Source organism: Hippopotamus amphibius, chromosome 9 (genome assembly GCF_030028045.1).
Source record: "Hippopotamus amphibius kiboko isolate mHipAmp2 chromosome 9, mHipAmp2.hap2, whole genome shotgun sequence".
Classification (NCBI taxonomy): domain Eukaryota; kingdom Metazoa; phylum Chordata; class Mammalia; order Artiodactyla; family Hippopotamidae; genus Hippopotamus; species Hippopotamus amphibius.
Window position 1 is genome coordinate 105,574,933 of NC_080194.1, and position 26,537 is coordinate 105,601,469.

Below are 26,537 nucleotides of genomic sequence, written 5' to 3' on the forward strand. Positions count from 1 at the left end.
TACCATTACGCCCCAAAGATGGAGTGGTGAGGTTCAGTCCTGGCGCCAGCTGTTGCCCTGGAGTCTGTAGCTTCCACCTATAGTTCCACCTGCCACCAAGGCAGGACCATGGGAGCCCAGCAGGCCCCGGAGGGTGAGACAGAGCTCCTTCCTCAGGCCTGACCTCAGCCAGAACTTCTTCCAGGATCTGGAGGCCAAGAGGCCTAGCACAGGCCCTTCCACCATTGCTTATTGCCCAAGGTGGCCCCGGGGACTGGCAGGGGTGAAGGGGGAGGGGCTTAGCAGCTACTTCAGACAACAGAAATCAAATTGGCTTGACCGCAGCATACAGTTCAGGAAAGGAACACAAACTCGGAAGGCTAAACCACACAGAAATGCATTCGGACAACAAAATGAGAAAGAGAGGGTGTGAGGGAGGCTTGGGGGATGGGGGTGGGGATGGAGAGGAAGAAGAAGGAGAAGGGGAAGGTGGGGAAGGTGGGAAAGTAGGGAAGAATGAACCAGAAAAGTTGTCGGGAAAAGTCAAGAAAACTAAACGACAAACCAGGAAACACAGCTTTGTAGCTCATTTGGAGAAAATGCAAGTTACAAATGAGTAGTCAGTAAAATAAAGAAAGAAAAAGGGAGGGGGAGAACACCAACCAGAGCGAGATTGAGAGATTGAGAGAGAAAGAAAACCACATTCAAACCAAGCAGAGTGGCGGGGCTTATCTGGAGATGGGAGCGGCGCACAGCGGAGCCGGGATACCTACCTTCTCAGTGGTCAGGGACGGGAATGCAATAATAAAAAAGAAAAGAAGGTCTCCGCATTGGGAATGCAGAATGGGGGAAGACGGTGCCTCTAAGCTGCGCTCCCCCTCTGAATCGGCACCGGGCAGAGCCACCTGTGGCTTTCCGTCTAGGCCCAGGGATGGGAGGGGGCGCCTGCCCAGCCATGTCTGTTTGCTTTTTTTTTTTTTAACCCACAGGCTCCAAGAGCCTATCTTTCCTTAACTCTTTAAACAACAGAAAACCTCCAGAGGGCATGCAGGAAGCAGCTGATGGAAACAGAACCACAGCATAGGTGAAGGAGGGGCTGGCAGCAGGGGGAGAGAGGCCCAAGTCAGGGGAGAGAGATGGCCAGGAAGAGACAGAGAGACACAGGGAGAGAGACAGACAGAGAGACAAAGGCAGAAGGAAACCAAGAGAGAGGCAGGAAGACAGAGGGGAAGGTGGACCCAGACAGAAGAGAGAAACACTGTTTAAACAAGGCCAACCAGAGTGGACAGATGGTGTGAAAGGGAGTCATGCATTTAAAAGGGAAGGCAACCAGAGATTCAGTTTGGAGGATTGGCTCCGCCTCAAGTCAACTCCCCTTTCCCCTTGGCTTCAGCATCATTTTAGTAAAATTTCTCCCTCCTGTCTTCTGGCTTCATCCTGGAAGAAATGCCAGGATGTCCCTTCCTATCCTGACTGCTCCACTCCAGCTGTGGTTGCTGCTCTTTGGTGGTGGGGGGTGGGGTGGGGGGGAGACTGGGATGAGGCAGGTCAGGGAGAGCCACAGGCACCTTTTCTTGGGGTCACTCTAGGCTCCCCATTAGGTGATGAGATTTGAACCTGAGGCAGAGGCCAGAGAGAGCCTGGGGGCCTAGCTCAGGGACCTCCTCTGCCATCCTCACCAAACAATGAGGCTTCCTTCGACACTTCGGATGCCAGCGGCAGGTGTGGCCAAGCAGGTGGCCCTACTTCTAAGGCTGCAAACCCTGCACACCCTTTCTGGCCTATATGTTGAGAGGGCAAATCTAGCACCAGTCTGTGTTCTAGGGGGTGGAGGAAGGCTGACGAGATGGGATGGAAGGACTTGTCCCGTGAGGTCCTCTTACTCTTCTGTCCCACATTGTGTGAGTTTGAGCCATTCCCTTTGCCTCACTATTTCCCCATATGTGTGTGAACTGTGAAGGCGTAGGGCTCCCTGGGTCTCTGAGGCAGCAATCATGTAGAATCGGGCTTGTGTCATGCTGGGGAGCTGAGAGAGTTGGGAGCATGCCCTTGACATCTGGAGGGCTCCCTGGGGGGAACACAGGAGCTGAGACAACCAGCAGCCACCTCCCACGTCCTCCTCCCCTTGCTCAGGGGTCACAGAGTGTGTCTTCCATTGACAACCCTCCCACATCTTGGGATCTACCTCTAAAAAGCTGTGTGACCTTGAGCTGGTCACTTGACCTCTCTGAGCTGCAGAGAGCAGTAAGCAGGAGAACTCAGAAATGCCTTTGGGGCTCAGCCCTGGCCTGGGGTCAGACAAATAAGAGATGTATTGGGAGCTAGCACCCTGTTGACCTCAGTCTCAAAACCAGGAAGGACTCTTTCTCTTCCCTGGGAGTATCTGGCTTTGAAGCCCTCCCCTGAGTTAAACTCTATCAGGTACCTTCAGCTCCCTCCTCTGGGGCCTCCTAAGGATCTGAGGCCTGGCAGGAAGAGGCTGAGCAGCCATCGTATTCTTGATGGAACTGAAGAAGCTCAGGGCTCTGGGAAGCAACCTGGGTGACCTGGGACAAGTCTCTCCTCTTCCCTGGGACTCCCAGCTTCTCTCCAGGGTTCCTCACAGACTGAGACAAGGATCTTCTGCACCACTTTCATTAATTGAAAAGCTGAAGCAGTCCCAGCTCATGCCCTGGGGTTGAGGAGAGGGCTGGCTGCTGCCCCAGATTTGGCAGGAGCTATTGGTGTGGGAGTCATTTTTTTTAAGAGTTATCTTCCCTTTTAAATTCTGATTACAAAGGAAAAAAAAATATAGAGAGACATGTACATGACTAATGTTCACTTGAGATTCAAAAACCATCTCTGCATTAGAAGTTCCCACAGTAACACACACAAAAGCAAAATTCTAGAACAACATAGAAGATAGAAAAAAACAATGAGATACTTTGCATTTCTGTACGTTACAAAAGGAAAAAAAAAGGAAAAAAAAAGAGAAATAAACAAAAACAAAATAGCAGGAAAAGTTACACAAACTTCCCCACCCTCTTCCCTTGCCGGCTAAACAAGAAATGGAATCACAGTATTACCACGTTTCAAATGGGAGGCTAAAAAAAACAAACAAAAACATAGATGGGGTTAAAAAACGGTGAGCTTTTTCTTTTCCCATTTGTTTCTCTCTCTCTTTTTCTTTTTTTAAAGATAGCGTCCAAGAATACCACCCCAACCTCCAGTATTTTTTCCCAAAGACATTTTTGGTTAATGTACAAGTCTGTGACCCCAGCCCCCATCTCACCTCCCTGGAGTAAGAACTAGTCTCATTTCACTCCTCTGAAAGGATTTGCAGGCCAAGGCGGGAACAGGTGCGGGTGAGAGGCCTGGGATGTTCTGAAGTCCCAGACTTCTTAGGGCCCAAAGGGTAGGGAGAGGATTTGGGGAGCGTGCTTTGTAGGAAGAGTAACAAAGTGCTGTCTTCTAGAAAACCCAGGGCGATGCCGAATTTGGTCCCATTTTTGGGAGGGAGACAAGACTGCTGCTGAGGCAGGAAGCTAGGCCACCTTCCCTGGCTGCTCTCTCCTGGGGTACACTGAGTTGCTGTGGCCATTTTGTTTGCGCAGGCCCTGGGCCCTTGGAGGGTATTACTTGGACCTGGGGGTTGGGGGGTGGGGAGGGAAGGCCCTGATTGAGAGAACCTGCATTTCTGTGCCTCTCAGAGGATGTGACATTCCCACGAGAAGGTGTTTGGGGCTCTGAGCTGTTCCAGCTTTGTGCCCATGGGATTGGGGGTGGGGACGCTCTCTTCTAGGTTTGCCCAGGTTGGGCATCGTCTCTGTGGCCTGTGGCACCAGTCCCTGCCCTGGCTGCCCTCAACTATGTCTGTGAGCCCTCTCCCACCCCCAAGACAGGTCCAGGGACATGGGCATGATCCTCCCCATGTGGCCCAAAGAGGCCCCTTGGAGCTCAGGAGCCTGGCACCCTGTCCAGGTGGGGCAGTCTCAAGACAGGTAATGTCCTTAAACAAAAATTGATCCTGAGACTCAGAGCCTTTTGTCAGCTGCCCCTGACTTTCCTCACTGAGGCTGTGGGAGTAAGGGTGTTTGAGAAAAGAAAGGGAGTGAAAGGAAACAGCCAAAAATCAAAATGAAACTGACCAACACGTACATGTTTGCTGCTGAGACCTGAGGTCTGGGGAGGGGCAGCCCCCCCCACTCCCTGCTGAGGCTCCTGGGGCAGCCTGGAGGTCTGCGGGGGGGGGGGGGGGGGGGGGAAGACCTGCAGGCCTCCCCACCCCAAGTCCCCTGTGCCCTTCCAGCGCCCCTGCCAGCACTGCAGCCGGGTCTCCCTGAGGGGACTCTACCCTGGACTCTAAGATTGACAGACAAAAGGACATGTGGGCCTCCCCCAGGGCCTGGGAGAGCCTCCCCGCTCCTGGCCCAGCCCTTCCCTCTGGGGAAAGGCTCCTGCCATCACCACACCTGCCTGTGGGTCTCCAGGAGTCTGTGCTCCTCCTAGAGGGTGGGTGGGGACGGTATCTCTGTGGGAGCAGTGAGTGAGCTGGGAGGTGCCTTAAGAAGGATGGGCCAAGGGAAGTGGAGCCCGCAGGTTTGAGACACCTGTCCAAGTGTGGGCAGCGCCCAGGAAAAGACAGGTTCTCCTGGGAGCAGGGACTTTAGAATTGCAGCTCTGTGGCAGAGAGGGGACTGAGATGAAGGAGGGATCTGAGAGGGAGAGAGGCGCTGTGAGGGGCTTGAGGGATGGAGGGCTTTCCAGAGGCGGAAAGGACTTGGTGGGGAGAGGGAGGCTCAGGGCCCAAGTGATGCCCGGGGGAGGTCCTGACTCTGAATCGCTTTCCGACTGCGACCCCTACCAATGTCCACGCCCCCTCCCACCCCAGTATGCCAGGGAGAAGGGAGGCAGAAGGCCTTGGTTCCTTTCCAGCTCTTTACCCAACTGGCTGAGTGCCCCTGTGGTCAACCTTCTCTGGCCTTCAGTTTGCCAAGGTCAAGGGTGCAGGCCCCCCTCACCCTGACACTAGGGCCAGCTGGGCGAACCACCGAGCATTCCTGGCCGCTCAGGTGCGGGGAGGTGCCCGGGGCGGGGGGAGCGGCCGGCCCCGCCCCCGGTGCGCGCCCCCGGCGGCGACCTGGCCCCACCCAGCTGCGCCCAGCTCCGCCCCGACCCAGCTCGGCGCAGCCCGCGCGGCGCGGGAACCCTCTGCAAAGCCAAGCGTACGTACATCGAGCGGGCTGTGCGCCGAGCCCGGGCGGCCCCCGTGCGCTCCGCTCCGCTGCCTGCTTCCGCCGTTCTGCTGGGGCGACCCCCATCCGCTGCCGCCGGACGGGGAAGGTGACCGGCTCCCGCTGGACCGCTGGCTGCCCGTCTTGCGCCCGTCGTCTCGGTGCTTGGGGCTCTGCCTATAGGGGGGAGCCGGCGTGGGACGCCCCGTCTGCAAGCGGCCGCTGCCCCGCAGGAAGGGCAGCCCTCCTCCCACACGCGCCCTCTCACGGCGCCGGGAAACCCTTTCATGGAGAGAGCAAGGCCCCAGTCCTCACACTGCCTCGGTTTCCAATTCAGAGTCTGGGGCGCCCTTTGGCTTGGACAGCAGAGCAGCCCTGGTAAATTTCTACCCACTGATGAGTTGCTGTCTCTCCACCAGCCCTGCTCCCCAGCCCTGGGGGGGTGGGACGGTGTTTAAACTGTAGGTCCCCTGCCTCCAACAGAAAGGGAGCTTAAGGACACCTGGGCGCTCCCAGCAGCCCGAGACCTACCTGCTGGGTGGCCTGGAATCACTGTAACGGGAGGACAGTGAGGGACTGTGGGAGCTGCCGCTGCTGCGGCGACGGGACCTCCGGCCTGGGGACTCCGCATGTGGCCTGGGAGAGAAACCGGGCTGTGCTCAAGTTCTGCCCCACCTCCCGGGGGGGATCCCTGTGAAGGCCTCATGGAAGCCTCTGCCATCTCCCACCCCCTCTCCCCGCGTCCCTTGCTGCCTCCATAGTCTCCCGCCCCCCCCCCCCATAGTCCCCCTTCTCAACAGTCTCCTACAAAAATAGTCTCCTACAAAAATAACCCAAACCCTGCCCATGCCGGGCACAGAGCTCATCCATGTGGGTCGTTTGTCAGAATTACGAAAAAGGCATCCTTTTCTCTAGACAGTCCCAGCCCCCCAAGACCTAACTCACCCCTCAGCTGGTGTTCTTGTGACTGGCATGGGGGGCGGGGATGCAGGGGAGTCACAAGGACTGAACTTGAAAGGACCCTGGCCTGGGAGGCCACAGGTTTGGGTTCCAGTTCCAGCTCTGCCACTGACTCCCAGGGGCTCTTGGCTTCCTCTCTGGGTCTGAAATTTTCCATCTGGGCTGCAGGGGCAAAATGAGCTATCTGCAAGCGCCTGATTCTGTGATTCTAGAAGGCCAGATTTTCTGGTGGGGGTGGGAGTGGGGGGGAAGGGGAGTGGGTTGAGGGGCTGGAGAGTGGGGGAGGATACTCACCTCTTCCTCTCTTTGTTCTTTTCTTTTCTTTTGCTCTTGGGGCTTCGAGATCTACAGAAAGCAGAGGCCACCCTGACAGCACAGCCTGAGCCCTGAGCTGGCCGGGGGAGGGCAGGGCCTTGGAGCCCTGGAGCTGGGCTGTGTCCGGTGTGGATCTGTGTTCCTCTCTTGCACCTGAGACTCCCTGGCTGGTGTGGACTTGCCCACCTCACCCCACTGCTTTGGTCCCTTTTACTCTGCCAGGCCTTATTCCCTCCTTGTCCTGTACTCCTGGCCTGGGTCACCTCCTGCCTGGGCCCCAACTGCTGCTCCCTCTGGGAGTGCCACAGGAGATGTGGCCATGGCCCCAGCAGGAGGGATGACTTGCCCTTACCTTCTGACACTGGTCTTGGGATAGACTCCTCTGATGAGTCGCCATGGTGGGGGTGGCCCCTCCACACCTCATTTGTGTCCCCTGTGCCCCAGACTCTCTCAGATGGGATTCTCTAGGGCAGAGTCCAGGCCTCCTGCCTCTCTGTCCCCTCAGACTGTGGCCTGGCCCTGGAGCAGCTCACCCAGGGTTTAGGAAAGAAATGCTTTCCCTCGGGCATTGATCTTCCTGCTTTGGGGTTACCCTTCTGGATCCCCATCCCATCTCATCCAGCCCCACAGCCCAGCTCCTTCTGCCTTTGACAAATGCACTGAGAAGCTTCCAGTCAGCCTTCTAAGGTCTCACTCCTGTAGATATCTCAGCCTCACCCTGATGCCACCAGATTCCTGCTCAATCCCTAGTCCTGAACAGATGCCTCCTTCTGACCAAAAATGAAATGATGCTGAGAAATACCAGAATGTGTTTCACACAAGAGCAGAGGGGGTGGAGGGCAGGCCCAGGAGCCCAGAGGTTTGGCTTCTAGAACCCACGCTGCCTGCTTTGGGCCTCAGGCTCCCCATCTGGAGCTGTCGGTCCCTAGCTCACCTCTAGGTCCTTCCCAGGACTGATGGGAGCGGGACAGAGGATCGGTGCAAGCGGATGGTGACCACTGGGGGGCGGTAGGGGCCCACACTGGCTCAGAAAGACTGGAGAGGGGTACAAGCGGGGAGATGGGAAATTGGGGAAATTGGAGGGCCAGGTGGAGGTGTTTGTTTAGGCTCCTCCCCCACCTTGCAAGTGGCCGTGGGCAAATTCCCACTGGGGAATGGGACAGGGGACTTTGCCCCTCCTCACGGCTGCTGGGAGGGGGTCTGTCTCAATGCCAACAGTGGGGATGAGACTGCCCCACATCTTCCTTTTCTCCATGCTGAGTTTTCGACTCCTTTCACACCCCTGCCTCTGCCCGCGTTCAGGCCTTACACCTCCTCTGCCCTTGGCAATCCACCCTGAACAAGTCACTGTCTTGCTCAGAGCCCCCCACTGGCTCCCAGCCCCACCCGAGTGGAGGCTTCATAGTGGAGGTAGTCAGGCTTGTTGGGGGCTGGCACCTGCCCCCCAGAAACTCCACCTGTAGGCACAGCCCGTTCACCCCGTCTCCTATCCACTGAGCTTTCCTAGCTCAAGGAACTCCTTCCGCCTGGCATGCCCTTTCCCTGCAAATTTGGGGTCCTCATGGCTTCTGCCTTCCCAACTGGCACCTCCATGGCCGCTCTCCTTAGTATACTGTGTTGTCTGGAAATTCTTGGGGCCCCCAAGGCAAGGCTGATTCATGGGGCAGGCACGGGTTGCAACTGGCCTTCTTCCTCATCCCCCCACCCTCCAGTCCCCTGTCTGGCTCTGGGGAGGAGTCCCTGGTGTGGGAAGATGGAGCAGGACAGGACCCTGGCAACCTCCCCCCCATCACGGCTTCCTCGGTCCCTGCAGGAGGGCACTGGCCCCTGTCCACAGCCTCTTGTCCCACCTACATAGGGCGCCACTCACCTGTGCCGTCTCTTCCTCCGCGACCCAGAATCAGACCTGTAGAGTCATAAAAGGGTTCTCTTGAACCTGCCTGGGGTGGCCTGGGGTCAGGATCTGCACAGCCTTTGTCATGGAGGAGCCCCCGAGGAAGTGAGAGGAGGCCCAGGGGAGAGAAGGTACCTGTCTCGGCGGTGTTTCTTCACACTCTTTTTCTTCTTGCGCAGAGGTGAGGAGCTCCCGCAGCTGCGGACACAATTGGGGGGTGGGCTCTCGTGAACTGGGGCCCTGGGATGGGGGGGACGGTGGAAATGACTGGGGAAGCCCTGGGCGCCTTGAAGCTGGAAAGGTGATTCCAGGGCTTGAAGCCAGCTGCCATTGTACAGAGTGAACCGAGGCCCCGAGGGTCCACAAGGTCCCTAAGGGTAGTTGGTGGAGCTGCCAGTGTTGTCCCCTCGTCACCTTTCCAGCCTCCTGGGAAGTATGAGCAAGGACTGTTTCAAACCCAAAGGTTAGAGGCTCCAATGATGGGATTCCTGGCTTCTGTGGGGAAAAGCTAGCATGTTGGCTATGTCCAGGGTCCAGGCCTGGAGGCAGCAGGCCTCCAGGCTCTGGGGGATGGCCTTGGGCTCTCTCCCACCCAGGGACATCCTCTCCAGGCCCAGCCCATCCGTCCCTGACCTGCCTTCATTACTGACCTGCACTCGGAGTCTAGTCTTCTCTTTTTGCTGAGGGCAGGGGGAGAAAGAAAGGAAGACAGACAATTGGATGGGGTTAGTTGGGGCCCCAGACATTGGCCAGGGTCTCACTTAGGGCAGGGGAGAAGGCACATAGAGCGGGGTAGCCACAGATGAGACCAGCCAAACCCCTCCTCCCCAGGCCATTCATGCTGTGGTGGATGCAGGACCCCTGAGGGAGGATGCTGGGGGATGGAGAGCGGTTGGACTGAAGTGGGGGGCTGAGTCAGTGTGTCCAGTTCTGGGGCGGATGAGTGCCAATGGTGGGGGGGGGGCGCCGGGAGGTGGTTACTCAGTGCGGGGAGGGGCTCAGCGAGGGGGAAGGCACTTGGGGGAGGCAGCGCAGTGAGGGGGAGGAATTCAGTAAGGGCGGAGGGGTTCACCAAGGGGCGAGGCCCACCGTGCGGCGTCGTCGGAGCTCTGCCCGCCCAAGGGATGGGCACCTGGGGCCCCCACCGCGCCCCTCCCGCCCCCTCTGTCCGGGTGGCCGCTCTCACCGGCTTCTCCGGTGGCCGCCTTTCTTTTTCTTCTTCTTCTTGGGAGGGGGCGACGCCGAGCTGCTGGACCAGTGCTTGGTCCTGGGTGAGAAGGGAGATCAGAGGTGAGGAGGGATGGGTGGCCCCCCTCCCCCCCCATCTCGGCGGGCGCTGACCTGTACCCCCGGTGCCCGCGGTAGCAGGCGGCCGGGCAGTCGCAGTCCACCGGGCCGTCGTCCTCGTCGAAGGGCGCGTACTCCAGGCCCGGCTCGGCGCCCTCGATCAGCCGCGGGGTCTCCGCCACGCTGCCGGCGACAGGGACGCTCACCACCCGCCGCTGCGGCCGGGCCTTCCGGCGGCCCCTTTCTCCGCGCCGCCCACCGGGGCCTGGCCGGGCGGCAAGGTCGGGATGCGCCGGCACCAGGGTCTGCGGCCCCTACCCCTAGAGGGTCAGGCGCGGTTCTCGGGGAGCCGGACCGGGAGCCTCCCTTACAGGGCCCCAGCCTCAACCATGCTATTTTGTCCCCATCCTTCAGGACGGTGCCATATCTTGCAAAAGAGAAAGAAGAGCACGGAGCCCTCCCCCTCACGTAGCCCTCCCCCTTCTAAGTTCTCACTCTCTGGGAGCCCCCCTTCCTTAGTGAGGCCCCTCCCCTCGCCGAGGCCCCTCCCGACAGGTTCTTTGTCCCTCAGTCCCATTCATTGTGCCCCAGTCCCCCTCACTGAGCCCCTTCTTCCCTCGTTGAGCCCGTTTCACTGAGCCCTGCACCCTTAACCCCAGTGTCCTATTCCTGAGCCCCCTTCCCCTCCCCAGCCCCCCTTTTCCCTCACCGAGCCCCTTCCCCCTGTCTTAGCTCCCCCCTCTCCGATATCTGTCCTTCCTTACACCTGAGCCCCCTTCCCCTGCCGGGAGTGCACCCCGCCCCTCCCACATCCCGCCCCTCCCTCCCTCCAGCCCCCCCGCCGCCTCTCTGAAACATTCATAGCCTCTCCTCGTCCTCCTCTCCGCAGCCTCCGGCGGCTCTTCTCCCGTTGCCGTGCCGGGCTGTCATCAATCACTGCTCAGCGGCAGCGGGCGCAGGCCTCAGCACTCTGCCGGCCTGCGATGCTCCCCATGCATCTTGCCCAGCTCTTCCCTTCACTCAGCGGGGACCACCGCATCTCGTCCCTGCCCCCGGCTCAGGAGCCCCCAGCCATCCTCTGCCACAGATGTTTGCTCCCTGCGGGCACTCAGAAGAGTGGCGCTTTTTTCCTAAAGGCTGCTGGGCTTAAGGCAAGAGCAGGAACTTTGAAGCTGCAGATGTGCCCTCATTGTGCACTGTCCCTGAGTCACTACATGACCCGGTGCCTGTCATGTCCCCTCTCTGAGCCTCTTCTCCAAGATGAGAATGCTAATTACGTTACAGGGTTGTTGGGACAATTCGCTGAGGTCCTGGATGCTGTGCAACTTTTTTATTGAACACGCCCAGAAATAACCCTCCAAAGGCCCAGCTCCTGGGTGATTGCCACCCCTCCCCCATCTTCCATTTTTCATTCCCTGTTGGCCCAGACAGTGCCCCTCCCCATGGAGGCTCAGCCCTGGTTTCACCAGGCTCATCCTTTCCCTGCCCAGAGCGAGGGAGGCCAGGGCTTGGACGTCAGAGCATTAAGGACGTGACATGAGCTTTGGATTCATACAGACAGGTCTGAATTCAGGCATGACCACGTGCACTGAGCCTCCAGGTCCTTATCTGTACAATGAAGGAAAGAATATCCCAGCTTTGAGGAGAGGATTAAGTAAGATTCTATGACGCTCCTGACACAGGCCTGGCCTGAGACTTTTGTCCCAAGCACACATGGTCACCGTTGCTAGACGGAGGAATCTCTGTCAGACGCTCACACACCAACACCTCCTGTTCCAGGGAGAAAAGCGGTTTTGACACATGAAAGAGAGACAGAGCAAGGAAGGCAGATCACAGCTACAAGGTGAAAGAATTTTCAGGGACAAATCTCCAGTGGAGCACCCACTAAGCAGCTCTTTGAAGACTGATTTTCATATTTGGAAAAAAAAGAATGTAACCCAAATCTGACAAGGTTGGCTAGCCTAGAGCCTCCTGTCAAGAATGTCATTTGGATCCAAAACACCATCCTGGCGGCCCCCCCCCCCCCCCCCGTCCCCTCACCAGCCAGCCTAGAAGTCACTGAGGTGTTACAGGAGGTTTTTCTGGGGTGATGAAGGCTCATGTCATCCCCCTGCCCCCACAGAGCCAGACACCCCCTACATCCCTTCATTCAAACCCCTCTGCTCTTCTCCCTGAAGCCAGTGGCCTCCTACTTCCTGTCCCTGAAACCTCCAGTTCCTTGCCTGTCCCTTGCCTGTCCCAGGGCTCATCACCCCCACATAGCCCGCAGCCACACAAATGCCTGACGCATAAAACATAGTCTTTAGTAAAACTTAAGGGCACCACAAACATGGTGTGGGTGAGCCGGTGGGAGGAGGGAGCTTCCGTTTATCCTGACACAAAAATGATGAAGGCTATTTACAAAATAAAATAGCTCAGTTTGGGCCCTGCCTTCAGGAATCCTTTCTTGCCTCCTGACATCCAAGCTGGGTTAGCCACTGAGTCCAGGCCCTCACCGGGCCCTCCTCATTCTGCTGGCTGCACCCCTAGAGACATTTTCCTTTCTGCCTCTGTCCCGGGGCCAGAGCTCCCTCCCCTGTGCCCCCTCCTCCTTCCCTGGACCTTATCATTTGACCTCTCTCACTTTCCAGTCCTTTTCTGGGAGTCTGGCTTGGGACCTTGTCCGCTGGGAGCATTGAAAAACAGGCATAGGGACTTCCTAGGTGGCGCAGTGGGTAAGAATCCGCCTGCCAATGCAGGGGACACGGGTTCGATCCCTGCCCCAGAAAGATACCACATGCCGCGGAGCAACTAAGCCCGTGCACCACAACTATTGAGCCCATGTGCCACAACTACTGAAGCCCACGCGCCTGGAGCCCGTGCTCTACAACAGGAGAGGCCACCACAATGAGAAGCCCACGCACCACAAGGAAGAGTAGCCCCAGCTCGCCGCAACTACAGACAGCCGGTGTGCAGCAACGAAGACCCAACACAGCCAACAAAATAAATAAATAAATTTATTTAAAAAAAAAAGAAAAAAGAAGAAAAACAGGCATAGGGACTTCCCTGGTGGCACAGTGGTTAAGAATCCACCTGCCAGTGCAGGGGACATGGGTTCAGTCCCTGGTCTGGGAAGATCCCACATGCTGTGGAGCAACTAAGCCCATGCGCCACAGCTACTGAGCCCACGTGCTGCAACTACTGAAGCCCACGCACCCAGAACCCATGCTCCACAACAAGAGAAGCCACTGCAATGAGAAGCCTGTGCACCTCAACGAAGAGTAGCCTCCGCTTGCCACAACTAGAGAAAGCCTGAGCACAGCAATGAAGACCCAATGCAGCTAAAAATAAATAATTTTGAAAAAAAAAGAAAAGAAAGGCACAGAGGAGACACAGGCTCAGGGAGACATACAAGGTCTCAGAACCTTCTGGTAAGACTTGCCCTGGCAGTTCCAGGGGTATAAATGGACCTAGACTGAGGCCTCTTTTGCTGGTTTTGTGCAGCTGATACCACTACATCTACTTTGCAGGCTCCCCCAGGGCTAGAACACTGGGTTCTCCTGTCCTGACCTTCCTGGCTGATAGTACCACTAATAAGAATGTTCTCTAATGTTTAAATGGCTCTCCACAGTTCCAACCCCACTCAGAACCAGTTCCTGATTAGGAGAAATTGCACACCCCCATTTCACAGATGAGAAATGACGCCCAGAGAGGGAAAGGAACATTTCCTGTGGTTTCGGGACCTTTGATTAAGAACGTAAGTTCACCCGTGCAGTTGGCTTTGAGAATTCATGTGTAAACAGGACGGCCCTGGACTTTGCTGGCCGGGCTTCCTTGCTGTGGGTATTAGCTCAGCCATCCCCTCCCTGCTCTGTAGACACAGTTGTGGGTGTGCACACTGAATTCTAGATTTGTTTAACATTTTCTACTTTTAAGTTCATGTTTGTTAACAAAGTTAACAAACGTGGGACTTCCCTGGTGGCGCAGTGGTTGAGAATTTGCCTGCCAATGCAGGGGACATGGGTTCGACCCCTGGTCCAGGAAGATCCCACATACTGCGGAGCAACTAAGCCCATGTGCCACAACTACTGAAGCCTGTGCGCCTAGAGCCCGTGCTCTGCAACAAGAGAGGCCATCACAATGAAAAACCCATGCACCACAACGAAGAGTGGCCCCAGCTTGCCACAACTAGAGAAAGCCCTCGTGCAGCAATGAAGACCCAACACAGCCAAAAATAAATTAAAAAAATAAATAAAATAAAATCAAACAAACAAAAAAACAAATGTGAACTTTGTCCTCACCATGGCTGTGGAATAGGCAGGGGAAGTGTTCCTCCCCAGTGAGAGAAAAAACTGAGCTCCACAGAGCTGAGCAAAGTAGGCTGGACCGGAGTCCACTGCAGAGGGACCAAAGGTGTATCAAGGTTGAACCCAGCCCCTCACGGGACACCTGTTGGATGGGTTGCCCCAGGCAGGGCGCCGACCTGGGAAGAGACGGCCTGTCCCACACTCTTCCTCCTGTAGCAGTTTTGCTAATTAACTGGTTCTGTTTTCCATTTGCCAGGAGCCTAATGGCCAATTGACAGATGAATGAGTCCAGAGAGAGGAAGAGAAGGATTCCAGGCAAAGGGGCTGCCCTCTCCGCTCACTCAGCTTGCATGCCCGGGGCTGGCGGGGAGGTGGCAGGGGTGGCAGGAACAGGGATAAATCAGGCCTGGGGCCTCTGCTGTAGCTCCTCACAGCACAGGGCAAACACATGACATGTGCACATGATGCTAATTACTAAGGCAGGTGCCATGTGCTATTCTGAGCACTTTACGTATGTTTATCTCATGCAGTCTTTTAACACTCAGCAAGCCTCTGATGTGGGTACCATCACTGATATTCTCATCTTATAGAGAAAATATGAGGCATGGAGAGGTCGCACTACATGTAAAATGAGACACATAGGGAAAAAAAAACCAGTCATTGGCTCATTGTTTTAGGAAGTAGCATACGAATGTTGTTTTCCAGAAATTCTCTCTCCCAAACATTTTGTTATATTACATAACTATGAAAACAATTTTTGTTTTTTCAAAGTATCCAGAGTAAACTTTAATGGTTCTGAGCTACTACAAACCAAGGCTCAATATAATCACACGTCCATATATGGGACGTGCCTTATATAATGAGGAAAGCAATTATTCTTAAAGGTTGTCTATTAGAGTGAAAAAGAGAACAAACTGATCACAGACATAGAAGTAAAGAAAACATTGTATGCATCCCAAAGAGAAGAAGATTTTACTTTTATCCCAGGAATGAAGTGGTTTTCAGAGGCAGCCTTGAATGATGGGGTGTATTCGAACCTGTGCACAAGGGACTAGGGTGTTTCTGGCTGAGGGCCCAGGACGGGCAAAGACGTGGAAGTGAGAACGTGCACGACATGGCTGGGAGCTGCCAGCAGGTAGGGCTGGCTGCTGTGGGATGCTGGGAGTGGGAAGCCAGGCTGGATCTAGAGTGTGGAGAGCCTTGAATGCCAGGCCAGGGAGTCCAGACTTGATTGCCTGGAGGGTGGGGAACCACAGAAGTTTTCCGGGGCAAAATAGGACTCCCCACATGAATCAGTTTCCAGATACAAGCGTGTCCTCTCTCAGTGTCTCTGAGACCACACTCTCCATCACTTCTCTCGCAGATTAGGGTGCTAGCTGCCCCCCTGTTCTCCTTGTAGTTTCCCCCTTCTGATCCATCTGCCAAAGGAGAAAGTCCCCAAACACACGCGACCACATCACATCTCTCAAAAGCCTTCCACTGGCTCCTGCCATCTATGGAATCACACCCAGAACGCTGCAGAATGATGCTCTGGTGTCCAGTGTGGAGAGTAGACTGGAGGGGGCCGCTAATCCTCACGCTTAGTCATTGTCTCAGTTAATTTCCTCTACCATCCTGGGGATGGTACTAATATCTCCATTTTATAAGTGAGGAACTGAAAGCCCAGGGAGATCAAAGACCTGCCCACGTCACACAGCTGGGGTGTGGTGGAGCTGGGATTCAGAGCCCAGGGGGTTAACATTGAATTTAGAAGTTAAGACAGGTGGGGTGTCTGATGCCAGAGCCCAGAGTCTCCCTCCACTAGCCTGCACTCTGATCTAAGAATTGAAGACCCAGTCGGATGCCAGGTCCACAGGAAGGCACATGACCAAGCTGTCGGCAGCCCTCTGTCCCCTCTCTGCCTCGGGCCTTGGGTTCAGCACCACAAACATCTCTTTCCAGCCCGGGAGTAATCCAGGCCACCCTCAGCCTCCTTAGCCTGCTGCAGTCACTGTTTGCAATGCTATTGTCACACATTTTGGCTGCCTGAGCTAGAAGATGCCTTCTGGTCCCAGCCCTTCCCTGTGTAAAGGAGGAAAGGCTTTGGGGGAGACTGAGCAAGCTGCATGGTTCTAGGCACCAGGGGTACAGCAGTAAACAAAACTCACAACAAAAACAAAAACAAAACAAAATAACAACAGCAACAAAACTGATAACAAACTTGTCTTCAATGTCTTTACCATTCTAGTGGGATCCCAGGACGCTGCCAAGTCTATATTCTCCCCTGCTTCCAGAGGAATCCTCCTTGACTGTCAAGTCTTCCAGATACGGCCTCTTCCAAGGAACCCTTCCTTACCGACCACACTAGCCCGTCTCTCTCTCTCTCCTCCCCCACCAAACAGGGACAGAGCCTGAGACTCAATTGTTCAAGTGGCCACATTGTTTATTCTCAGCAGTAGCTGCCAGTAATTCCTTGTTTCAGGTTGGAGGTTTGTGTTTCCACCCAGAGAGGAGGGGCTGTGTCTTTTTCTCCCCCCCACCCCCGGCCCCCTCATAGCACTAGTGCAGGGTTAGGCATATAGCACAGAGCCTCAAGGACATTTCTTCTGATGATGGACCCTGCAACCTCTCCATGACATCCTTCCCAATGTGTCCCAGTTCTTAAATGCATCATTCATTCATTCATTCATTCAAGGAAAGAGAAGATCGGGACTACTGGAAAAGACTCGGGAGTCATCCACTAACAGGAGAGCGTTCCAGCTCAGGGCTGGATGAGAGCTCCCAGGAAGCAGAGGGAGGGCAGACCTGGGGACGAGACCTGAGGACAGGACAGATTCTTGGGGGGAGCCAACATTTGGAAAGTTGGCAGGAGTGAGGGAGGAGCAGAAGCCACCAGGGGGGCAAGAGGAAACTCACAAAGAACTGTCTTGGAAGCCAGGGGGAAAAGCAGGTTTCCACTGGAGAAGCACAGTGGTGGCAGATGCCAGCGAGAGGCCAGGCCTGCAGAGGAGCCCGGGCCACGGTAAGTAGGACTCGGGCAGCCACAGCCCAAGCAGGTCACAGGAGTCATGGAGGCAGACGCCGGACCTCCACGGCTTAGGGAAGTGGAGACAACGTGTACCACATGCTCTACAGAAATTTGGTGGAAAAAGAAGAGAAATGTGGGCTGGAAGCTGGAGGAGAAAGCAGAGTCGAGGAAGGACAGGAAGTAGATTAAGAGGAAGGAGCCTAGGGGAGGGCAGAAAGGCAAGTTTGGGCTGGAGGGGCGGTTGTCACTGGAAGGGCCCAGAGAAGGTGGCAAAGGTAGATTCCGGAGGAGGCCTCCTGCCCTCACACTGGGTGGAAGAAGAAAAGGTGGCTGATTTTCTGGAGGAGCCCTGGGGGGACTTGAGGGGACACAGGTCAGAAAGGCCAGACCCGGTGGTTTTGGAGGTGGTGCGAGCAGCAGCGGGAGGATCTGGTTGTCAGGAGGTTTGAGAAGGGAAGGGAGGGAGGGGCTCGCCCTGCTCCGGGTGGCGGGGCGTGGGGGGAGAACTTGCCGGGCGTCACTGAGGGGGACACAGCAGTTGCTGAGGGTTCTGGGAGGCTGGAGAGAAGGAGGTGGTGGTGGTATGACTTCTTCCCACCTCCAGGGAGGAGAGAGCACCTAGATCACCCATGAGTCCCCCACAAACCCAAGGCTGCCCTGACTCCACTTTTTTTTTTTCACTTTTCAGCCGCGCAGCACAGCATGCGGGATCTTAGTTCCCTGACCAGGGATGGAACCCGCGCCCCCTGCAGTGGAAGCGCGGAGCCCCAATCACCGGACCACGAGGGACGTCCCCCTGACTCTGCTTCTGCTGCTACGCAAGCCAGAGAGGTGAGGTCAAGTGAGATGAGGAGGGGAGCCCCCAGCAGTCTAGGATTTCTGCAGGAAGGGCTTTCCTGCTGCCCATCAAGGTTCATCTACTCCTGCAATGCTGTTTGCCCTCAAGACAATGGCAACAAGAAAATCGCTCAGAAGGTGCCGCTGTCATTTTATTTTTGTGCCAGTAAAGGTGCACAAGGACTAAGGGCCCCAGCAAGATGCCCGCCTCCAGCCATGCCTGGACACTCGTAGTCCCCGCCCTCCTACAGCAGCTGCTCCATTTAATATGGTTTTGAGTAGTTGCCAGTTGGCCTGTAATCCGAGACAACGTCTGCCTCCCTGTAACTTCCCTGTTTCATCCAAGACCACCCAGGGGTGCCCACAGCACCCCAGTGCTCCTCTTGTCCTATGACAGCTGCAGAAATGTGACCTCCACAGAATGCATCCTCTCTTTACCTGATAAGCCTTTGGCCAAGCCAACAACGACATTTGGTGCATTAGTTCTTACCTTCCAGAGTCTGTGCTTACTCTGGAGACCACTTTATAGTGGTAATAGCTGGGGCAGTGGGACTAGCCTGTCAGCCACTGACAACATTAGGGTGAGAACATTTCTCAGACTTCCCAATTTGCAGTCCAGGATTCCCTGAGCTGAGATCTGGGAGGCCTCCGCCACCGCTGGGCCATAGATAGAACCCAGGGCGGCAGCGAGAGGCCCTTGGAGATGCCCAGGTGCCCAGTGGCTCCCGCCTAGTGCCCTGGGCCAGCCAGAGCTTCCAGTGGACAAGACCCATGACCTCTCCTCCTCCTCCTCTTTCTCCCCACCTCCAGCCCCGACTACCTGAGGGAGCCCTGGGTAAGGTCCCTCTGGCTCCCAGCTGCCGCCTGAGCCTGCACCCTCCCTGCGCCCTGCCCCCATGCAGGCAGCACTCACATGTGGCCCCCAGGCCGGTCGTCCCTGGTGAGCATTCCCTCCTTCTCCATCAGCATCTGCCGGAAAGTCCTGACCTTCTGCCGGGTCTCCTCCTCTGAGTACCTGTGGGGCACAGGGAAGGTGTGAACTACTGTCTTGGCTTTGGTCTCCTCCCCACCTGCCCGCCCCACCATACCATCCCCCCAGCCCTCAGTCACGTGGGCACTTTCCAGCTCGCAATGACCTGTCCAAGGTCATGCCACTAACAAGATCCTCAGTGCTGGGGAAGCTCAAGGCCTACCCATTTTGCACCAAATCAGCCAACCAACCAACTAAACAAACTACCATCCAAACAAACACGTAAGATAAAGGAAGTATTGTTCCCAGAGGTGGGGAGACCCACCAGTGGAGGCTGGGCCCTTTCTCCCAGCCCTCCCCTACCCCAGGGCAGGCCTCCCTCCCACATCCAGGCTGCAGTCACTCTCTGGAGACATTTTAGGGGAGAAGTGAGACCCCTGGCCTTGACATATATGTGGCCTTTTCTGCTTTCCTGGCCTCAAAGACATCGGATCCTCACAATAGCCTGCGGAGGTCCTCAGTGCATCCCTGCCTCTGCAAGGTCAAGGCTGCCAAGTGGGCGGCCCAGGATCCCAGGGGTAGATCCATTGCTTCCCAGCTTTGGATGGGGGAGTGGATGAAGTCTGGGCCTTGGATGGAAGCTCCCGACTTCTCTCCTCCGTTCTCTCTCCCTCCCCGAGGCTAGGGACCAAATCACAGAATTATCTACTCCGCATCCTTGTTCCCACGCCCTGGGATGAGTTGCCACCTCTCTCACACCACCACTGTGACAGATGCCGGGGACTCGCAGCCCGTGTCCATACTGCCCCCCGGGGGTCTGTGTTCACCCAGCTCCTGGCCCTGTGGCAGCACATAGCAGCTGCTGCTGATTGAGTCTTGGGGTCCCAGGCTCCCACCCTCTCCCCTTCCTGGGCTGCAGGTCATTGTCGTGGACAGAAAACATGGTAGCCAAATAGGAACTGGGGTCCCGTCTTCTCTGTCATATGAGTATCCACTCTCTGTGCCCACAGCAGGCCCAGCCCGTCCCACTCAGCCTGTTCATGAAAATGGTACGTTGTTCCCTCTCAGGGACCCCATCTCTTTTCTCCCTTCTTCCCTCCTCTCCTTCAACAAGCATTTGGGATTGCCCCACCATTTTGGAGAGTAATTTGGCAATTCTTTTCAAAAGCCTTATAAAAAAAAAATACAGCTTTTGACTCATAAATTAAGTTCCAGGTTTACTCTGTGGAAATAACCGTGGCTAAACACAAAGATGTGACTCATGGGATGTTTACAGCAGGATGGACCCCCACCCCCACCCCCGGGTTAGGTGCCAAGTTTGTGTTTCCATAGCAACCCGAGCTTCCCGGTTCCTGGCAGGTGGTTCATGTGCTAAGCATCATCTGTTGATTCCTCTGCATCCTGCACTGGCCTGGGGGTTCCCTGAGGGCAGGGACCTTGTCTGTCTGAAGTGCCATTGTGTCACCAGCACCTGGCACCTTGCCTGCCACATGTGGCGTCCAAAAATGTTTGATAAATGGGTAGCCAGTGATGGAGAGGCATTGAAGACTTCTTTTTTTTTTTGGCTATGTTTGGGTCTTTGTTGCTGCGCGCAGGCGTTCTCTAGTTGTGGCGAGCAGGGGCTGCTGGGGGGGTGGCTACTCTTCGTTGTGGTGCACGGGCTTCTCATTGCAATGGCTTCTCTTGTTGAGGAGCACAGGCTCCAGAGCGCTCAGGCTTCAGTCATTGCGGCACGTGGACTCAGTTGTTGTGGTTCGTGGGCTTAGTTGCTCTGAGGCATATGGGATCTTCTCGGACCAGGGATCAAACCTGTGTCCCCTGCATTGGCAGGCAGATGCTTAACCACTGCACCACCAGGGAAGTCCTGGCATTGAAGACTTTGCAGGTTGGATTTTCATGGTTCATGGGGGAGGTGGTGAGGTCAGAGCTAGAGAGTAGGGGTGAGGATGCAGGAAAAGTGGACAAAATACCATCTGGGAGGGACGATGGCTGGGACTCGGGAATCGATTGAATATGTTGGGGGGTTAGGTGAGGAGTGCCACCTACTTCTTAACCACGTGTCCCCTGACCCTCAGCTGGGGTGTCACCCTCTATATGTTCAGGCACCCATGTGGTCCACCATAGGGAGGATTTTTTTCACCATTTTAACCTTTTTTTCTTCTTTTTAAATTGAAGTATAGATGATTTACAATGTTGTGTTAGTGATTCAGTTATATACATATATATATCAGATTCAGTTATATATATATCCTGGTGATTATATATATAACTGATATATATAGATATATATCTCATACACATATTCTTTTTCATATTCTTATCCCATATAGGTTATTATAAAATATTGAGTAGAGTTCCCTGTGTTATACAATAGGTCCTTCTTGGTTATCTATTTTATATACAGTAGTGTGTATATGTTAATCCCCAACTCATAATTTATCCCTCCTGGCAGGGAGGATGGAGTCCAGCCTGGCAGGGGGAGGAGCCTGTCTCTTCCAACTCCCCGTCCATTCTGCAGGGGCAGGTGTGTGTGTGGTTCAGGCCCTGCTGTGCTGACACCACTGACCCAGATTCACCAGCCCTGGGCCTTGGTGTCCGCCAAGGTGTCCATCTTGGTCCCTAGGCCTTGCTTGCTGGGCAGGATAGAGCCCTCGGTTACTGGGCTCTGAAGGAGGGTATCCTTCCTGCCATCCCCTGAGTCACATCTTTGGTCCCTTTCTGAGCAGTGGAGGCTCAGAGGAACTGCTTCCATCTCACGTTCTCCTCAGGAGACCAGCCTGTCATTGTCACCAGCACAGAGACAAACAGTACAGGCTCTTCAACACTGCCCAGCCCCCAACTCATAGACCCCCCCACCCTGGAGGGAGATGCCAGCTGGCTGGGCCATTGGCAGGGGGCCCAGGACCTGGCGGGTTTGGGGAGGAGATGGCCCAAGAGCAAGGCTGGGCCAGATCCCCAGTTGTATGGGAGGGGCTGCAGGTCCGGGTCCAAGCTGCGTGCCTGGGACTCTGTGGAGCACGTGAAGACCGGGAGGCGGGAACAAAGCCTGGGGTTTCATGATGACCTGGAGCAGGACATGTGCAGGGACTCAGCGCTCATCCCAGAGCTGGTAAGTGGAAGGCGAAGTGACTAACTCCAGCACCTGCTGTTGAGGGGCTGGCGGTGCAGATTGAACTGACTCTGGAGGACCCCTCCATGCACCAGGGTTTTTGCTGGGAGAAGCTGGGACCCAGGGGTGACATCTGGTTATTGGGCAAAGCAGTCTTAAGTGTGACCATCACCTTGGAGTCTTCTCTCCCCTCATACCTTTCAGCTGGGGCCAGGTGGGACAGGCATTACGAGGAGAGGCAGGAGAGCAGGCAGTCCTGTTTTTGAATCCTGGCACCCCCACTTTCTAGCTCTGTGACCTTGGACAAGTCCACATACTTCTTTTAGCCTGAGCCTCTACATCTGTGAAATGGGAGAGTAACCTGCCTTTCAAAGTTGTCACAGGATTAGCGGAGATGACACATACAAAGCACTTTGTGCGATGCCTGGCATGTAGTAGGTGCTCAGTAAATGGAGGTGACTGACGATTATTTGTCAGTGGTGGGCATGGAGGGTCTAGTCATCCTTTTTTTACCTTACACCCCTCCCAGGTCAGCATGGTCCCGGGTCAGGAATCACCTGGGTCTCTCCCCTCTGCTCTCCCAGGAGGCAAAGGCTGGGGAGAGGGAGGCTGGTACCCTGGGGATGCGGCAGCACCTCTCAACTTGAGGCCATGCAGAAGGCCTTGGACTTGGACAGAGGAGCGGATAGGCAGGCAAGGATGCCTGTCTCAGCGCCCCAGCCTCCTGGCTCAGCTGCTCCCCTGGGAGTGTGGCTCCCTCATTGCCACTCCACTCTTCAGGAAGGACATGCCAAATTCATTTTTGCTTTGGGGACTTTCTGGGTTGCCCTGTTGGGCTGGGATGGGGTGAGGGGACAGTGCATTTTAAAAGAGGTCTCCAGAGTGGAAAATGTCTTATTCTGCCTGCCTTTGCCCACATTCAGCATTTCCTAGATAATCACTTCCTCGGTCATTAATTTGACCTTCACCACTGCTCTGAGGGAGGTGGGTGGCTTTACCATTCCCATTTTACAGATGAGGAAACACAACAGGGAGAGGGCAGGGCTCAAAGCTCTAAGCCCAGCTAGGGGCAGACCCATGCTCTGTCCACCTCGCGTGTCCTCACGGGAAGGGGCATGGGTAGGATGTGGGGGGATGTTTGGGGCCAGGGCTGGAGCATCACATCACAAAGGCTGGGGGCTCTGTCCCCACCCCACAGTGGTCGCAGGCTGCACGTAGAGGCTGCCCAGGAAGATGAGTCCAAAGGCAGCATCAATCACCAGTGAATTAGCCGCCATCCATCAGTATTAAGGAAGGGATTGCTTTTTAATGGGGCCAAAGAATGTGTGTTCCTGTGACTAGTGGGAATATTTGTCAAATGCCTGAGAACCTGGTAAATAAATGCGAATGAACCAGCATTTCTAGAAATGGATATTAATGACTGGATTTTATAACAGAGCAAGGGTGTTTCGTGTTTGTGGAGCACTTTCTGGGGACTGGCTGGGGGTGTGGGAGTCCTGTATGTGCCTTAGTCCACGGGACACTCAGAACAACTCCCTATTTAACCGGCCAGTAGTTGTGACTCGCCCAAGGTCACAGGCCAGGGAGCCAAGATTGTTGGGTTCCAGAGTGGCTGTGCCCTCTACCAGCCAGGCAGCTGCTAAGAGATGGGGTGGGGGGAATGGTAACTCAAGAGCTAGCTTTGGGGGAGACTCCAGTCTAAGGACCACCTAGAGTGAGGGCTTGGGTGGGGGAAGGGCCCCTGATGGAATATCTGGAGACCTGGTGGGTGCTTCCCAGAGAGGCATGAGTCCTTGATGCCAGGGGACCAGACACCAAGGTCATGGCCAGATGCCATCCCCCTCCACCTGAGGCTGCCCTCGTCACATAATAAGCCTCCCAGTTCAGGGGAAGATTCAACTGATGGGAAGGGGCTTGGGGAAGGAGGGGGTGCCATGAGGGAGGGGCCTTAGGGGTTCCCGGAAAGGTTGGGGCTCTGTGAAGGGGAGGGCTTTTTGAAGGGGAATGTTCGGTGAAGAGAAAGGGGCTTAGTGAGGGCAGAAGGGCTCAGGGAGGGGGCGGGGCTCTGTGGGGGAAGGGGCGGGGCTCTGTGAGGGGGAAGGGGTATTTTCCTAGAACGAAGCGCAGAAGGCTTGTTATCCACTGTCTCAGTTGTCCTATTCCCTAGCCACGCCCACCCGCCCACACTCCCTCCACACTTCCAGTCTCCCAATTCAGCAGGATTTGCAGATTTAATTAAGGAAGGATACTCCACTCCCCACCCGCTACTCCACCCTGCCCCTGAGGATCTCATTTCTTCCGCAGCAACCACAGCTCATCAAACCTGTTTTCATTGCCAGCTGGAAGCCTCCTTTCTGTCTGTCTTCAGCCGCCTTCCACCCATCCATCCCTCTCTGCAGGGACCCTTCCCACCCCCACCTGGTCCCCAGCTGGAGGTGAACACGAAATCCCCCCCCGTGTCCCCTTCTTTTCCTACCAGCGGCCCTGCCTGGCAGCCTTGGCCCCCCTTCCTGAGGGCCTTCGGTGGCGGTGACTGTCTCTGTCTGAGCCTCAGTGTCTTCTGAGCTCCATGGGGACAGTGAGCCTTGTCTTGGCTGCCTCTTGGGAAGCCCAGGAGGCCTGGATGAACAGACAAAGGTGTGGTTTGGAAGGGCTGCTCTACACAGGCTGTTTGCCCCCATGTGGCTCCAGGCCCTAATACACTGGGCATCTCTGACTTCTCAGCTCACTGACAGAGCAAGCATGATGGGCAGGCCCTGCTCCCCACTTTGACTCCCTCAACAGCCAGCCTAGCAGTTTCCAAGTTCTCAGGGCAGATGCAGAGGGGAGACTTGGGAATGCCAGCTTTCCTTGGAGCTGCGCGGATGGGCACGGCTTTGTTCTCTGTTTCTTCGCCTCCAGCTCCACGTGTGAAGGCTGTCCTGTCTGCACGGAATTTTCAGGGGAGGCTCCTAAATCCTTACTGATTGACACACAACCCTCCTTCTCAGCCTGACGAACTCCTACTCATCCTTCAAGTCCCATTCCAATGTCTTCTCTCAGAATCTCCCCTGAGCTCCTGAAGCATTGACCCTCTCCTGTCCTATAACCATGATTCTAATCTGTTTTATGGTGGAGTTGGCTGAGGAAGTGACTCCGATTTGGCTCTAGGGCCCAGCGCTGCCCAGCACAGCGCCTGGCACACTTGTGTGCCCCTGTGACTGGTTCTGAACTGGATAGGGTGAAACCTAAGCTTCCAGGTATGGCAGCTGGCTGGAATTCCTTTGCTGAAACCACAGGCAGCCCTCACACACAGTAGGGGCCCACTGTGTGTTCTCGCCTGGCTGAAAACAGCACCTGCTTGGCAGAGACGAGGCAGCTCGATGCACCCATTTTACAGAAGGGAAAACTGAGGCCTTGAGTTGTCACTGATGTTTACATGACTCTCTGCTGCAATGGGCTGGATGTTTCTGGAAGGCATGGACTGTGTTTCCTTGGCTTCTGTGAATCTGAGCCCAAGTCAGAGCTTGACATAGAGCAGGAGTTCAAGACAGCTTATTTGTAGAATAAACTAATAAGGGAATGAAAATTCGGCTGGGCTTGCAATGGTGCGGATTCTGACCTTACAGGCTCCGGAGCCCCAGGGCTGGCCCCGCCCCTGCCCCGCCCCGCATCCTTGCCCCGCCCCCTTCCTGCTCACCCCTGCTCCTCCATCATCTCCTGAAGCTCCATGCACTTGAGCTCTACCCGCCGCTTGCGCTCGTGGTCCAGGATCTCGCGGTGCGCGCGCTTCACCAGGCCCGGCTCCGTGGCGCGCAGCTCCTCCTCGGCCCGCGGCCAGGCCCCTGACGAGGCGCCCGGCTGCGGGAAGCCGTTCGCCGCGTCGGGCGGGGACGGCATGCCGGTCGCCCCGTTGTTCACGGTGGAGGACATGGTGGCTGCCCCCAGAGCTGCTGGCCTCGGCCCTGCGGGACAGACACAGACACCCAGCGGGATGGTCACTTCTCGGCCACCTGCTAAGCTCCTCTCTGCGTGGGTTAATCCTGGAGATTTAAAGGCCCCCTCGTGGCTCTAATCCGCTTCCTCTCATGCTGCAGGGCCAGGCCGCTGGCAGGTTTGCACCTTTGGGTCACACCTTTGGGTCACGCCTTAGGGCATGAGTGGGGGTCAGATACTGGACTTTCCCCATCAGCAAGGTGAGTGGATTCAGGCAGGACTAGATGGCCTCTAAGGAAGCTTCTCATCTCCAGGGACCTCGTAACCACCCCAGACAACCCTCTCTGCCTGGTATCAATGCCTGGGCCTGACTGCCTGGCCCCTGCCTGCACACCTGCTGGCAACTCCCCAGGAAACCAAGTAGGTCTCTGGAAAAATTTGTTGGTTTTATTCTTGTTTTCCCTTCAAGCTCAGTTTGACAGCCCCACCCCCCCATTCTTCTGGCTCTGGCCCCTGGAATCACAGACCGCATGTGCTCCCCCCTCCCAGTCTGTTCCCAGACAGCTCTGCAGAGACAGGGAGAAGGAACCTTCTCCAGGCTTAACTCCATTCCCACCACACATATGGTTTTCAGTTCCCACTTTGATCTGGCTAACTTTCCCAAAGTCAACATTCCAGGTGGGGGCGTGGTCCAGATTGAAGCCCACAGGACTGTCCCCTCCTTTGTTCTGGGAACACTGCTTCTGAGGATGTGACCAGAAGTAG

At 55.8% G+C, this 26,537-nt stretch overlaps 1 protein-coding gene across 1 annotated transcript in view; it reads right to left on the minus strand.

Moving 5' to 3' along the window:
- Positions 1–25,769, minus strand: part of SRRM3 (serine/arginine repetitive matrix 3) — a 33,563-nt gene extending 7,794 nt beyond the window's left edge. Inside the window, exons 1-10 of the mRNA XM_057748593.1 lie at positions 25,537–25,769; positions 18,692–18,793; positions 9,703–9,831; positions 9,548–9,628; positions 9,012–9,041; positions 8,497–8,559; positions 8,338–8,373; positions 6,447–6,497; positions 5,724–5,828; positions 5,192–5,369 (exon numbers count right to left, since the gene is read on the minus strand). Of these exons, the coding sequence (XP_057604576.1) occupies positions 5,192–5,369; positions 5,724–5,828; positions 6,447–6,497; positions 8,338–8,373; positions 8,497–8,559; positions 9,012–9,041; positions 9,548–9,628; positions 9,703–9,831; positions 18,692–18,793; positions 25,537–25,769 (1,008 nt within the window). The remainder of the gene's footprint in view (positions 1–5,191; positions 5,370–5,723; positions 5,829–6,446; positions 6,498–8,337; positions 8,374–8,496; positions 8,560–9,011; positions 9,042–9,547; positions 9,629–9,702; positions 9,832–18,691; positions 18,794–25,536) is intronic.
- Positions 25,770–26,537: the final 768 nt, after the last annotated feature.